The 15,535-nt window shown below is 39.3% G+C and overlaps 1 protein-coding gene across 1 annotated transcript in view; it reads left to right on the top strand.

Annotated features, from left to right (window-relative positions):
• The window catches only part of INO80D (INO80 complex subunit D), a 36,409-nt gene that overhangs the window by 4,462 nt on the left and 16,412 nt on the right, over positions 1-15,535 (top strand). Inside the window, exons 2-5 of the mRNA XM_010007318.1 lie at positions 297-368; positions 7,767-7,863; positions 7,967-8,213; positions 13,894-14,642. Of these exons, the coding sequence (XP_010005620.1) occupies positions 7,996-8,213; positions 13,894-14,642 (967 nt within the window). The 5' untranslated portion in view covers positions 297-368; positions 7,767-7,863; positions 7,967-7,995. The remainder of the gene's footprint in view (positions 1-296; positions 369-7,766; positions 7,864-7,966; positions 8,214-13,893; positions 14,643-15,535) is intronic.

Below are 15,535 nucleotides of genomic sequence, written 5' to 3'. Positions count from 1 at the left end.
CGAGACCCCGCTCGGCTGCCCCGCACAGCACGGGCCGTGTCTGGGCTCGGGCCCAGGCCCCTCGCTGTCCCGCGGGGTCCTGCTGGGGCGGGGGGTCCCTTTGCGGTGCTGCTGCCCCCCCGGACTGAGAATGAAAGGATCCTTTTTTTCAGGGAAAAGGACGTCTGGTAGTTGTGAAGTGAGTCCACTGGAAAACCCACCACAAGGCACTTCCCTGGGGGTCCTGCTGGGGCGGGGGGTCCCTTTGCGGTGCTGCTGCCCCCCCGGACTGAGAATGAAAGGATCCTTTTTTTCAGGGAAAAGGACGTCTGGTAGTTGTGAAGTGAGTCCACTGGAAAACCCACCACAAGGCACTTCACCCCGCACAGGTGAAATAGCTCCTTTTTCCAATGCAGGATGTGTCTAGTTTTGGTCAAATGTTCCTTAATATGTTGTTTAGCTCAAAACACTCAGGGCTTTGTACACGTAACCTCGAATTTTGGAAATGACAGTAACACTTACCTTCAAGCTGTGTATTATACCATCTGATAAAAATATGTAGAACTATGGTTAGAACTAACTTTTTCCTTAGCAACACACAATGAAGGATTATTTTAAGGGTGTTCTCAGTTTCTGAGGATTTCTAGACTGGAAAAGAAAGTTGGCCAGTTGAGGGCAACGCATCATCATCATCGTTCCCCTGTTTAGGGGAGTGCCCTCTCCTACGGGCACCTCAGTAGTGGCACTGCTCCACGCTGGAGCTGTACCCACCAGGTACTGCTGCTGACTGATGAGCCAGAGCACTTGTGCTTTGTATGAAACTGTCACTTGCAACCTGGTGACGTTTTCGCAGCTATCTTCAGCCTTTTGTATGATTTGTTTGCAATTTGTTTTGCAATACATCAGACAAGCTTTGTTAATTGTAAAGCTGCATTATCTACAGAAAACAACCCAAAATTTGCTTGGTGGGAGTTATTTTGATGTTTCAGTATTTTTATGATGAGTGAATGAGTTTGTGCGTAGGGCCTGGTCCTACAGAGTTGCAAGTATCACGTTCTCATGGTATGGTAAATCCTCAGGAGGGACAAATGTAATACCATATTGAAACTTTGATAGCTTTTAACTGCTAAAAGCCTGCTCTGTGAGGAGCTCTACTGCTCTATTTTATTTATTGAGTATTCCCACTGAGTCAAGAATGATATTCCTGTATTGTGTGAAAATAAGCTTGTTTGTCTTTGCATCACTGGGACTAAAAATAAGACTAAGGTATTTTGTTTAACCTTATATGCAAGTGCAGGTTATCTGTTATTTGAATAAATAAAAGACTTGGACTTAGGGCCTTTTGTTTGTTTGTTTGTTTGTTTGAAGTACAGATGTAAGGTATGCTGTGCTATGTTTAGTCTCTGCTTTCTCTCAGGATCGTGGTTTTCCTACTTTGAGATAACATTTTAAAGCACATTTCTGCAATGTTGTAATGGCCTAAATGTTCCATTTGTTGCTATATCTGAAGGCTGCCTTTGCCTTTCTGCAGCCTCGCTCATCCTGGCAAAAGCTGGGCCTGGTTATAGCCACGTTGAAGTAAGTGTGCATCTGTGCAGGCATGAGAATCTGCCTGTGAGGATGTGATTGCAGGACTGGGCCTGAAACCTGGTCAAATAGAGAAATTGTTGTTCAAGAGACTTCCAAAGATACAGAGCCTGTCTTGAACCTTAGGTCAGGAATAGCCACATTTAGGAAGTTGTTTTATTGAAATCTATGGGAATTGTGCTCTTAGCAACAGTTACGAATCTTCCTATTTAACATCTTTTCTCTTTAGAAATCCTTTGAAGTTTCTGAAGTACATAGGATCTTAAATGTTTGTTGTTTTCTAGGTTTTGGGCTGTCTTTGTCTTGTTTTCAGATGAGTGAATCAGCTGAAATTAAAACTCAAGTTTAAGTTCATTTTGTGTAGGAAAACAAAAAGAAGAACCTGTTCGGTTTTGGAACAAAAGAGTTATATTCCCTTCTCTTAGTTATGTTTTCTTCTGTTGATTGAAGCTTGTTACAAGTCTGTAAGTTCTCTAGCCACTATTTTTGTTAGGAGTAATAATTACATTTAATTCTGTATATATTGTATGATATTCTGATGCATGATCTATATTACTAGTATTGCCTAAAATATACTGCTTTTCTGTCAAGATACTGGACATTCTTATGCAATATAAACTGCCTTTTTGCAGAGTTGAAATAGCAAGCTTTCTGAAAAGGCAGAATGAGGTCAGTTACTGCTTCTATCTTCCTAGGTAAATTTTAACGTAAGAAAAAAAGTAGTCCAAAATAGCATTCCACGTGGTATCTAAAAGTGTATAGAAATATCTTAACATGTTAAGTGCCTTCATCTGACAGGGTACTTACATGTGTGTACAGGACCTTGACTTGTTCAGGGCTCTTCAGAGGATTTACTGAGTAAGGATTGTGCTCTAGTTGGTAAAAGTGTTCCTTACAGGAACTCTTGTAGTTGACTTTGGTTGCTTCCCAGTGTTTTCTGGCTCAGTTTGGATGGTTTTACTAACAAGAAGACTCCTGTTTTCAGAATTTTATAGCAGGCTTGGTTAGGTAACTGGTCATAGTAGAGAGTTGAGCTGGTAGGTGACCTGAATTAAACCAAAGTTATGGTTAGATCACAGAATGGAGGTATAAGTTACTATTTTGTGGTGTTGATGTTATGACCACAGTTAGATGTGATGCAGGTTCCCATGTTAGAAGCAGAGCACTTCAGAGAGAGGTACTAGTTGCCTAAAGCCTCATAGTATGAACTAGAAAAGGTGAATGTTTTTGCTTTCTCTCTAGTAATGTAGTTTCTGCTAATACTGACTGAAAGGTTTTACTGTAAAGTAGCTTTAAATGGCTGTCTCTTCGCAATGATTTTTATGGTCTCTGTTCCTCTCTGAGTAGATGAAATTCCATGTAGCCTGAACATCATAAAATCTTTGTATTTATTGTTAGTCTCAGCAACAGGGTTAGATAGTGGCAATGCAGGGAATTGTTCTTTATTGGTTAAGTTGAGGACTCAATAAAACTACTATTTATGCTGTTTCTGTTTGTAGAAAAGCTAAGGTTCTTGGAGAGCCATGTTCCACTTCTGGCCCCAAGCTGATGGTTTTGGAAGCATATATAGATGATTATACCTTGCCTGTGAGATGTCATGAACACACCAATTTAACATGAAATCTGTGCTAGCATTAGCAAATGCAGTTAGGGCCTCTTTAACCATGACTTGTTTGGATGCAATGTGTGAAGCTCTGAGCTCAGTCCTCTTAATTATACATCTTTTAACCACTGACATATATAATTGCCTTGCAATTTACAATGCATTTGGGGATTCCATTGCCTAAAAGGGTCTTACGTACATTGACTGTCAAGTTCTGAGCATATGTTTTAAGAATGTATCCAACCCACAGGATTTAAAATATTCCAATATTTTCAGCATGATGTTTTCTCAAGATTACCAGTTTAGTTGTGAGGCTATAATGTTTTGGGCTTTCTAATAGTGACTTGACCATTAACCTCTCTGTAGACTGCAGATGATGCCAGGTTCCAGGTTGCTGCATGACATAACACTGATACTGAACCTAGCAAAGGTTCCCCTCCAAAGTTTGCAGCTACATTTTTTCCCAGCCTTTCTGAAGGACTATTTAATTGTTTTGGGATAGTGTATGTGGAGTGCAGAGCCACAGCCTGTAGCTGTAGCTGTCCTGGAGCTGTGATTTGGGCTGCAAGGGAACTGATTATACCTTCTTGCTGGTACTGAAAGCAGTAGGGAGCTGGCTTCTTCCTGTGCCTGACAGCAGGTACTGATGGTTGTGCAGGTGTCTACCTGTGTGTATTTAAGTCTTTCATTTCTCTTTTTACAGTCACATTTCAAATCACCTTCTGGTGTCCTATGGACCATCAGTGCCTGCACTCAGCAGGACAAGTAGCTCTGCTATAAGTGATGAAGCTGCAGTCTGATCAGATCAGGGTTGATCCAACCTACTGTTCTATCTTAGGCCGTAGGAGTAAGTGACGCTATTTAGGATGAACACGAAAGCCCCTTCAGTTTTCAGTGTAATTCTTCTCTTACTCCTCCAACATACTTACTTGTTAAATTAGGCATGCGAGCAGGTACATAGCTTATGTCCCCATTGTCCATGGGCTTTTGTCTGTTTGAACTCAGTAACACTATCTGGTCCCATAGCCTCCTGTAACAGCAAGTTCCAGCAGTTCACTACCTGTGGGTAGTAAAAATGAATCTCTTACTAGCTTCATCAGCTACCGCTAGTTCTGATGTTGTGTTGTGTGGTACGTGACCGTTCTATATTCATCTTACCTCCTACTGTGAGTTTTAAAACCTCAGTCATGGCAATGGCACATGTTTTTGGGTTCTCATTTGTTATTTGAACCCTTTCTTGTGACTATCTCAAAATCTTTTCTTTAGAAGCAGTTGTTTAAGGGAAATCTAGGTTCCTCAAGAAGCAACCTCTGGTTTCTCATTCCTGGGTTGTAGCTAAAGCCAGTTTGAGAATATATAGGCATAAATTATGTTTCTCTTGAATATTTCTACAGCTTCAGTGTAGAGTATAAATGCAAAACCCAAAACAGAAAGTTTTGTACTCTGATATGTTTTCAGTGAATTACAGCTGCTTAAGCATTTGATTTCTCCAGGGGGGAAGTCCATGTTTCCGTCATCTCTTACTGAATCCTGTGGGACAAAAATAATTTCTCCCCCACCCACTATTTAGCTAAGTGTAGTTTCAGTTCTCTTCAGTTAAGTGACATCGGCCTCTTCCTTGCTTGTGCTACTTTTTATGTAGCAGCAAAAAGCTCTATTAACAACTCCTGTATTTTTTTTCAAAATAAAATAGTCTATCAGGTTAAATCAGAATCAACAGATGTAAAGGTTCTTGAAGTAAAAAGAAAAATATCTTATTAGGTTAAATACAACTTCAGTCTCTTATCCTGGCAGTGTATCTACATAGATTCCAATGTGTAGGAATCTACCAATGAAGATGTGACTTTAAGAGAATTGCTGCAGGGTGTTTTTTATAACACTGGCTGCTAGATATATTAGCTTTCTTTTTGTTTGTTACCCTGTAGTTGCACTAATTGATTCCTATCAGAATTTTTAGTATGGTTATATTTGCATGAGCTTCTCTTGTTGTATATATAGATCCCAAAATTAATGTTCAAGCTTATTGGTTTCCCTGGGGATTATTGTCAGTATTTTTGCATAAATGTTTCTTAGGGCATTGTAATTGTGCCCTGTGTCTTTCAGACAGACAAGTGAGAGGTAAAATACACTGCCTGCCTTGTCACAGTCAAGTTAAATGCAAAAATAAGATTTAATTATGAGTTAAATCCAAAAATAAGACTGGGGGCACAAGAATAAATCCAGGATTATAGTGGCTGGGAACTGCAGAGCAGTTTCTTTACAGAAGCTTAATGGAGGCACACCAGGTATGCATTTCTTGCTGTTTACTTTGAAAGTATTCTGAGGAACTCTTTTTCTTTGGCCTATTGCTTGATAACCCTCAGAAAGGAAATGTTGCTGAGTTGTGCAAAAGAGAAGGTCCTTGATCTCTCAAAAACTGCAAAGCACGATAGTAGCTGCTTAAAAGAAGGTGATAAAGAGAAAAAAAAGTAGAGAGCAGCATATGAGTTACCCAACTGCAAGATGTACTTGTTCTTCCAAGTTTTTCATCCCGACCAGTATGCCACCAAATACAAACTTGAATTAACTACCAAGAGAAGCAAACTCCAGAACAAATGTCTTTCTGTCAGCTTCATTCTGTGTATGAGATGCAATTAGTTAAGAAACATTTATTTACTTTCTCTGCCATAGTAATGGAAGAAGCTGTTTCTCAGGACAGCTCCCATATTGGGCATGTCACTATGGGATTTATTTTTTTCTTTCACATCGCTGCTGGATGATACTGAGGTGTATGTCAGTATCTGCCTTAACCAAAGGTGTCTGGAAGGGTTATGTGGTTCTCAGCATGCTAAAGAAGAATTAGTTTCGTTTTTCTATTTTGCTTTTTTGAAGGGCACAGCCAACAGTGAACATTTTTGTTAAGACTGATGCGTTGTCAAGGGTCATACTCCAATTATTAGTTTAAAATACATATAGTATGTGCACTGTACTTTCATGTTCTTCTATGCATGGAGAGAAGTTGGGAAAGGTGATTGGAACTGGATTAAATGTCCCTGCTTGTGTTGTGGCTCTCTGACATAAACAAAGTGTGAGGCTCCTGCTCCTGGGGGTGTGTGCGCTTGTATGTGCACATGGAAGGGGAACTGTGTATTAATACAAAATTATCCTTATTATTGTCAAAGGATTAATCAGGTCACTTGCAGTTGTGCTAGTTACATTTTGTAGTGCATGTCTCCATTCTGGATGCTTTGTATGCTACACATGCGCATGTACATCCATTTTAAGAACTGTGTGTTTTTAAATTTTCAGTAGTCTTCTGTTCTGCTTCTATGGCTAGATGCATGCTAGTGAAAAGCCTGGTTTATGCAGTTTATGGTTAGAGGTGTGATAGGGTGTTTTGTTTTGCCCTAGTGACTTCAAGTTGTACTTGTAGATGCCTGAGTGCCTGTCATTTTCTCAAGGTTCTTTTATACAGTGGGAAGTGAAGGTTTGTACCTTCACAACAGGAAACTGCCCCTTTCCTGCAAGGTCTGTGTAGGCTCCTTCCTTCTATTTGAGTTCTTGTCATTTCAGGCCTTGGGAACAAGTAAGTTGATTGTGGTGGTAAACTGTGCATTTGTCACGTGCCTCTAATGTATTACGTATTTCCTGAATATCACCTTTATGTACGTTCCTTCGTTTGATATGCAACATATGAAACGGAACTGAGTACTGAATATACCGTGTTCAAAAGGGTTTATTTCAGTGCTTCAGGATGGGCTTTCTGAATAAAAGCTTCCTATTGCAGACTAAGTTGCAGAATATGTGTACTGTTTTAGTTGAAGCTGCTTTGGGGTGGTTTGGTGGATTTTTTTGTGGTGGTGGTTTATTTTTAAAGATAATTGTGGAAAACTCCATAGTCTTAGGAAATTTAAAAGTACCTTATAATTGCATGGATTTGTTATTTTGTTGCACTGTAGGAGTCTGTTTGGGGCTGGGGGAAAACCCTGCCTTTTGCTGTAGTGACATTTCAGCCCTCCTGGCATCCATGGGAGTACTGCTTCTGACATTATTAATGCCCAGGTTTACCTAAAATAAGTACAATAAAGTAGGAGAAGCTCTGAAGAGCCATGATGATCTCAGGACTGACTGCATATTGGTGCTTGCAGAAGCTGTGGGCAGCTGTAAGATCTGAGACTGTTGGTCAGGTGTGGTGAAAATAAAATTTTGCAGAGCATGGATAGTCATGCATGTTTTTGTAAGCAAAGATACTTGAAGTAAAACCTCTGCAATCAAATGAGTTAATCATCATTCAACTTGATTCTTGAAAGCAAGTGATCTAATCTGACACTTAACCTTTTTCAACTTGTAGCTCCTAATCACTTTGAAGTAGATGATTGGAGTTTTGTTTAACAGGTTTAAGTGTGGTGGCAGTAGAATTTGGGGTTTTTCCCCAGTAATTTTCTTTCATGGTTTCCAAAGGTCTGTGACTACTGATTTAAAACTATTGTGCTTGTGGATTTGGCTTTTGGATGCCAGCTGAACCACAGGCTTAGTGGCTACTTTTGTCCACTTACTTGTTAAGCAATAATATCTATTTTTTTCTGTCTGACATTGGACTTTTTGCTATTTTCCTTAGACAATCTGCTTCATTCTTGATTCATCATCATTCCAGGATAGTGGTGTCCTTGGGGCTTTCTCTTAATATTGATATGATAAAGAAGATTTAAAATCAGGTATTGTTTTGGATCCCTCTTCCCTGCCAAAATGAAACACACAATGTAGAAATTAATGTTTTTTTTCCTTATGTGATTTATCTTAATATTTCTGTTCTTTCAGCTGATGTTCACAAGGAATAGAGTCACGTGATGTATGAAGGCAAACACATACACTTCTCTGAGGTTGACAATAAGCCCTTGTGCTCATATAGCCCCAAACTGTGCAAGCAGAGGCGACTTAACGGCTACGCCTTCTGTATCAGACACGTTCTGGAGGACAAGACTGCCCCCTTCAAGCAATGTGAATATGTGGCCAAGTATAACAGCCAGCGCTGCACCAACCCCATCCCCAAATCTGAGGACCGTAGGTGAGTTGCAGTTACCCATCTGCCAAGTGGGAGGTTGCTGGGATGTAGGTATAAGTTTTCTTTTAAGATGCTGCCTGATTTCAGGATGAGGGAGGAACTGGCCTGAATGGATTGAATTCCAGGATGTTCCTTTGAGGATTTTGTTTTACAACCAGTAAACTTTGTTTTATTTTCTGTGGAAGTCAAGTACTCAGAAAGTGGGCAATAACTTACTCCATGGAAGTTTTCAGGAGAGTTCATTGCTTTTCTTAAATTCACTCTAAACTGTGGATCAGACCTTCTACTCTGTACCTGCTGTTCTAATTAGTTTGCTTTGTCACTCACAGTACATGCTCCTGAAAAGGCCTGCTTGTTTGGCCAGCTCTGCCAAAAGCACACTTCCATCTCTTTTTTCAGGACAAACAGTTGAAAATGCATACTTCTGGGCTTAGGGAGCAGTGACACGTAGAGATGAATCCAGAATTATAATTCAGTGTTTGTGGCTTGGTACTGATACGTAGTATTGTATTACTGGAATAAAATAAATATTGCTTGATAACAGATGAGCCATCTAGGAAAGTGCTGTCCACTCCCTTTTCTTTTTTGCCTCCCCTCTTTCTTTCTCCCTCCCTGCCCACATGAAGATGCCCAAGGTGGCCAGGTATTAAATGCCTTGCAAGAGATAATGATTTGAGGTTGTTGGGAGAGTTGGGAATTCAAACCAAATTTCTTGAATTGCAGCTCATACTGTAACCACAATGGCATTCTTCCTTGCTCTTTAAGAGTTCCTGAACACCACTTTCATCAGCGTTGCTTTGACTGAAATAGCAGAATTTGTCTAATCTTGACTGCTAGGTATATATAACTTTTGTGTTTCAGAGTCATTGTTGTGAGTTTTTCTAGTAACGAAGTATTTAACTAATGTGTATGTTAACTATCTAAGGCTTGTTCTGTTTGTTCTGTAAGAAATACTTTTTTTTAACTTAAAATATAAGCAAAATATGCCAAAAAAGAACCAAACCACAATTCGCTGACCTTTCACGTTATTAGCTGCCATTCACTAATCTTTTGCATTATTAGCAGTCACTGTGGCCTACATATAACTTCCTTCCCAGCTCACAGCTCCCTCTCTTATCTGAAACAACAGTTGGACTGTGCTCTAAATTAACTTGCACTTCACCTGCCATTTCTCAGTTGAGGAGACTGATGAAGTGAGAATAAACCACGAATGTTTGTCAAAAACTGTAAAGCAAGTGTTCAAATGACACAAGATTAATAACTTAAAGCTGTAATTTGACAGTCAGTGACTGTTTCTTTGCTACTTTACAGTTGAGGCTCTTTGGAAATAAGAGTGCAGAAATGATCATGGAAGTTGTTAGTGCAAATGGTGTGCTGTAATTTCAGATGCAAGAGCTGACTGAACCAGAGTTGCTGTTTACTAGGGGTCATACTTTAAAACAATAGGAATCGTAGTAATTAATGGCACTTTTTTTAGGTCTCGTATGTTCCCATGGAATCTGAAATTTTTCTTTACACCTTGAATTGAGTTCACACTTTGTTCTTTTTGATTTTTCTCAAGTGAAAGTGAAGTGTGGTCATGACATCTGGTGTATGTTATATTAGAATAATTCAATTGCATGTGTCGAGTGTCACATTACAGCACTTGAAGAGGACAGCAGGTGTCTGAAGGAGAAAATAAACTTTTAATTTCAAATGAGATGATGTGATAGTTTGAAAGAATATTTTAAAAGACTGCTTTTCAGGGCATAGTTTAATTTTAACAATAAAATGTAATGAATGCTAGTGGTAAGACTATGCTTACTCTAAACTGGGGTTTTTTTGGCTGGCAAACCTGTATCTGTTTCTTAGGAGACTTTTTTCACACTCCATTTGATATAAAGATGTTTATTATGTCTGAGTTGTTTGCTCATAGCTTTTAATTTTCTGTGTACAAAATTACTGTCAGACAGTAATTTTGTCACCGTTTTAGACATGTAACTTTACATGACCAAAAGCAGGCTGTATGATTCTCTGACAGCCATCTTCTAATACTTTCAGATACGATAAAAAATTAAATTTCTTAACAGGATGCATGCATTATATCTAAAAGCTTCATAGTCTGTCCACAGATAATTAAAAAAAAAGCAACTTGCCCCCAGACACATCTACCAGCCACAAAGATTTTTAATATGCTGCTATATTATTAGATTTCTTATTAACCATCAACATTCTACAAATTAAATCTATTAATAGTGCATGGCTTCATTGCCTATTTGAAGTCTAGTTTCTTTATTAATTATCTTGTTTTTTTAAATAATATATACAGGATGATACAGACATGGATTTGGTATCTGTATTTTCTGTGAATATATGTCTGCTAATTTTTTTCTTATCAAATACACACAGATAATGAAGTTCCACTTAATTTTTAAGGACAGGGTTATTACAGTTTAGCTGGTTCTTTGTTACTTTGCATGATGCTCTTGGTTTATTTGGATCTTCCTTTAAGTAAGTGACAGAACTTGATACCAGTCTGGAACATATTGGGAAGCAGAATGCAGTTTTAGGTAGAAAACCTTGCTGTCTGGATTCTGCCTTCCTAGTGATGTGAGAAACTGTCCAGCTGAAGCCTTCAGAACCCACCACCTTTTGTGTGCTTCATGTTACAGTAGTTTTGATGATTATATATCAACCCACTTCTCTTGCCATGTGTGCTGATGGCATTCAACCTCACCTGCACTGAATAAGTGCCTTTGGCACTTTGTAAGGAATGGGGGAAAAAGCCTGTATCAGATGCTCAGTGTGATACCGTTAGCTGAGAATTAACTCACAGGCACATTATAGAAGTGGCAGATTATGCCACTAAGACAGGCATATCAGAATTGACTCTTGTATGGCTAGTTTGACTCTAATGGGTTTTGTGCTTGGAGCCATGTGAAAGAGACTGTGCTATTTGCAGATGCTATTCCAGTCTTCCCAGTAATCTATCTTCCATGGAGCATGAACTGCTAATGCCATCCCTGGCATTATATCTGATTGAGAGAGTGCATTGCCTTAACTTTGCTGGCTGTAGACTGGTTCCAGCGGAGCCAGTTGATGTCTGTACAGGGCTCTGCAACACCATGTAAAATCAGAGCCAGTTTGGGCCAGGGCCAACTAAAAAGCCGTCCAGGAACCTGAAGGACAGGGAAGTGGGTGTGCATGCCTGCCTGGCTCCTCATGGGACCAACTAGAGCCTGGCACGGCTGGAATTGAGTTGTTGCTAATAAATTATGGCTAGCTGGAGCTGCTTGTGTGTAGTCTTCTCTACTCAGAGAAGACTTAAGTGCTCTTCCCAGCTTCTTTCTTCTTTTAGTCCAGCAGGCAAGGTGTATCAGCCTTGGTTGTCCTGGAAGACAGAGCGTTGATAGGCAGAGCCTAAAGCACAGACCCCAGTCAACGTGTGCTGGAGTCTTCAACTGTAGACTTCATTATGTTGTAGCTTGATAACCTGCAGGTTTGTGTCTAGAGGTGATGCCTATATAAGATACCGTTGGCTTTCAGTGATGCAGTATGGTCACCTGTAAGAGCCAAAGCTATATTATGTTCTTATATGAGCTATATTATGTTCTTATATTCTTATATGTTCTTATATGAGTTATATGAACAAGAAAAACTTTTAATATCCCCAAACTCAGCAAATGTTAGCCAGCCAATTTATTAGCATTTACTGTTTTTTGCTTTCTTTTTGTTTTTTTTTCAAAATGAATGCAGACCAGGCAGTTATAACTCCTCGCACCTGTACAAGCACAAGGGCTCATCATTTACGTTCTGAACAATGTGAAGGAAGCATACACATTGAGTAAAACTTTTATTTTATTGGAGTAAGAGGGGAAAAATTTCCATTGTATTTTTCAATCTATATTTTTTTTTCTTGTCTTCTGCCATACTAAAAATGCTGTTCTAACTAATCTCATCATTCCTGTTAAAACAAAATACTTAACAAGTGCTTAATTTTAATTAGGGTGGATACTGTTGTTGACTAAAAGGAAGGCTTTAGTGAGCCCTCATTATATAATTTTATTTTTAGAAGTGCATCTCTCAGTATGAATTTACAGTATTCCATGTATTCTATTAAGGACTCCCCATGTTGCTGGCTTTAGCTTGCCTCTTTTACGTTTATTACTTACAATTTAATGTAATAAATAAATTATTTAGACATTAACAAGTAGCAGTACTTTCCAACCTTTTCTGATTTGTGAATCCTTATGGGTGTGGATCCCTCAAGAAATTACATGTATGGAGGATGTTCAGGAGAATATATAAATTTGCTTTTTAATTTTTACCTTTTATAGACCCTCCAGAAGCAGTTCACACATTGCTTCTTTAGGGGTGGAACAGCAAATTGAAAGTCACTAAACAGAAGTTTTAAACATTTTTTGCATTTTGATTTGGGCTTTTCTCTTATTTTTTTTCTCCATGAAGACCAGAAATAGTTGAACTTATTTGTTCAGCAAAACTTTTTTTCTCAGATTCTTACTGATCAGTTTTTATACCTTCATGGTATATTTCTGTATCTTGTCCTTATTCATATCCAGGTGAATAACATCATGGATATATCAATAGCTTGTTCATTAATACCTTGATGCAGACATTACTTTTTCCTCGTATCTTTGTTTTCATATATAGTTGAGATTCTGCAAGGACAGAAGTCCAATGGCTGGTGGCATTCTAAAGAGGCAGGAGGGCCTGCATATGTGAAACAGGAAAAGGATCAGATCATGGTTCCTACATTTCTATCACCTGCTTGTTTTAATTGGACAAAAATTAATTGCTTACTTCTTAGTATGTTTACTGTGGCCATAAATTGTAACTCTTCTCCTCTTAATTTTCATGACAGGCTTTCCTTTTTTTTTCCTTTTTTTTGTTAATAACGTTACTATAAAAGGTTTTCTGTATTAGAAGAGCTTAAAGTCCATATTTGTGGATTGTATGTTTACATATTCCTGGCATTCTGTAATCACTTTCTAGCAGCGGAGAATTTCTTTTAAGCTGGATTTTTGTTTGAAGAACATGCAGTTAATCCTCTGGCTACAAAATTCATGCTATTAAACTACTAAAACAGAACTTAAATATTTATTCTACTTTTTCATTAAGAGCAAATAGTGACCCTTCTCAGCAGGTATCTCTAGATAACCCATATAAGAAACTGCTCCCTACTACAGTGGAATTCATAACAATAACATGTGCATTGATGAAAATGTTAACTACTTCCAGTGGAAGAGCAGCCAAATGAAAGGAAGTAGTCTTCAACATGCTTTTTCTTGGGAGCTTTTGAAATGATGAGAGTTAATGGCTTGAGTTGTTAGTTTTATGTATCAGACATTCCATTTGTTTTGTTTGCTTTGTTTTGTGAGTATTTACCCTGTTACATAGTAAATATTTTGAATGATTGTATGTCAGCCTCCTATGAATAACAACTGGAGACTTCTACATCTTAAGATTACAAAATGTCACTTGTGTAAGTTTTTGTTTTCTGTTGCAGGTTGGGAACACCACAGTTATCTGTTGTATTAGAAGCAGTTGTGTATGCTTCATCTTGTGTTTTGATCTAAGTTCACATGAGATGGCTGTGTGTGGATTTCCTTTTAGTGATGTGTGTTTTCTTCAGATTTTACTTGGAGGACTTGAGTTAATAAGTGATTGCTTTTACTTTTCAAAGGTACTGCAACAGCCACCTGCAGGTACTTGGCTTTATACCGAAAAAGGAGAGGAAGAAAAAGAATGATCCCATAGAGGAGGTAAAGGCAAGGCATCAGATGGATGCTATGGCCTTCAGCCTGACAGTGCCCACCCTGGCCTTGAAGATGCCCAATGGACTGGATGGGATGTCCCTCTCCCCTCCAGGGGCTAGGCTTCCTCTCCACTACCTGGAGGCAGAATTAGAAGACCCCTTTGCTTTCAACGAGGAGGATGATGACCTGAAGAAAGGGGCAACAGTGAGGAAAAAGTTGCAGAGCAAGTTGGCTCAAAACCGACAGCGCCAGAGAGAGACAGAAATTTTAAAAGTTCGCCAAGAGCACTTTAGCCCCCTTCCTGCACCTTTGCAGCAGCAGCCTCTGCAGCAGCAGCACTCCCATCTGCCACCTTCATCAGCTTCGTTAAAGCCGACAGGGCTACCGCAGGGCGTCGTCTGCAAGTCACCTCAACCTCTGAACACCAGCCTACCAATGCAGGGAGTGGCACCCACCACACACACTATAGCACAAGCCCGGCAGTTGTCTAGCAAGAGACCTCTGCCCCTCCTGCCACCTGCTAGGGCTCCTGTCACAGACCCTCCAAGGACTGACCGGGTCCTCATGAAAGCCACAGCCTTTTCTCCGCACTCGTCCTGCATGAGCCGGCTACAGAGACTGGTGAAACTGTGCACTCGAAAACAGCAGCTGGATGCTGATCTGTTTCCACATTTAGGTAGGTAGATAATTGCCTGCTTATTTTTTATCCTGAAACCAAAAGACAAAAGCAAAGTGTCTTCCTAGCCCTGTCCTGCATTCATGTGTGATTCTTACAAAATAACCCTGAACTAGGTAGCTGTTTTCTAAGAAGGGAATGTCTGGACCCATCGCGTATGTTTTTTGGCATTTTGGTTGCTTATTCTTCTTACTGTCCTGTTAACTATTTGAGAAATCAAACTAAGGTGTAAAAGGCATTGCTTGGAAGATATACACATGCTACAGAAGGTTTGCATCTTGAGTAGTAGAGGTGGCACAACTGCAGCTGCATGAGTGGACAAGGTTAGATTGTTAAATATGTGTCAGATGTTAAATAGGTGACAAATGCACATTATAGCGAGTGCAAAATAGAAGTTTGGAGATTTGGCCCAGTGTTCTATGCAGATTCAAACTTCCAGTTGACTTGACTGGGAAAATTGGAACGTAAGAGAACTTTTCTCAGCTGGGCCTATTCTGGGCTTGTACAGAATGTGGATGAAAAAAAGCAAAAAATTACTGCAGGAAGGTAGCACTGTTACAGAAGGTACTTGGAGAGGTGGTATCTTGCCCACATACCAGTGTAGGAATAGTCTCTTACTATCTAGAAACTGTAATAATCAATTGCTGCTTGTTAAAATGTAAGTAAATGTAACCAACTTGCTGCTATGGCTGTAGTGCTCTATAAAGCTTTAAAAAGGCTTATTTGTCTGGTAATGAATACAGACCTAGCTACACCTAGCTGTCTTTGTTATCTCCTTCATCCTCTAAGGTTACCTTACTTTTCCACTTCATTTTAGATTGTACTTTTCTAACAAGTAAATACTAACAGGGAAATGGGAAATAGGAGTCAGTGTGTGATACTAGAGCAGGAAT

The sequence above is a fragment of the Chaetura pelagica genome, unplaced genomic scaffold (genome assembly GCF_000747805.2).
Source record: "Chaetura pelagica isolate M959 unplaced genomic scaffold, ChaPel_1.0 scaffold21, whole genome shotgun sequence".
NCBI lineage: Eukaryota > Metazoa > Chordata > Aves > Apodiformes > Apodidae > Chaetura > Chaetura pelagica.
The sequence above is the reverse complement of the archived record's forward strand: the minus strand, read 5'-3'. Positions and strand labels throughout refer to the sequence as shown.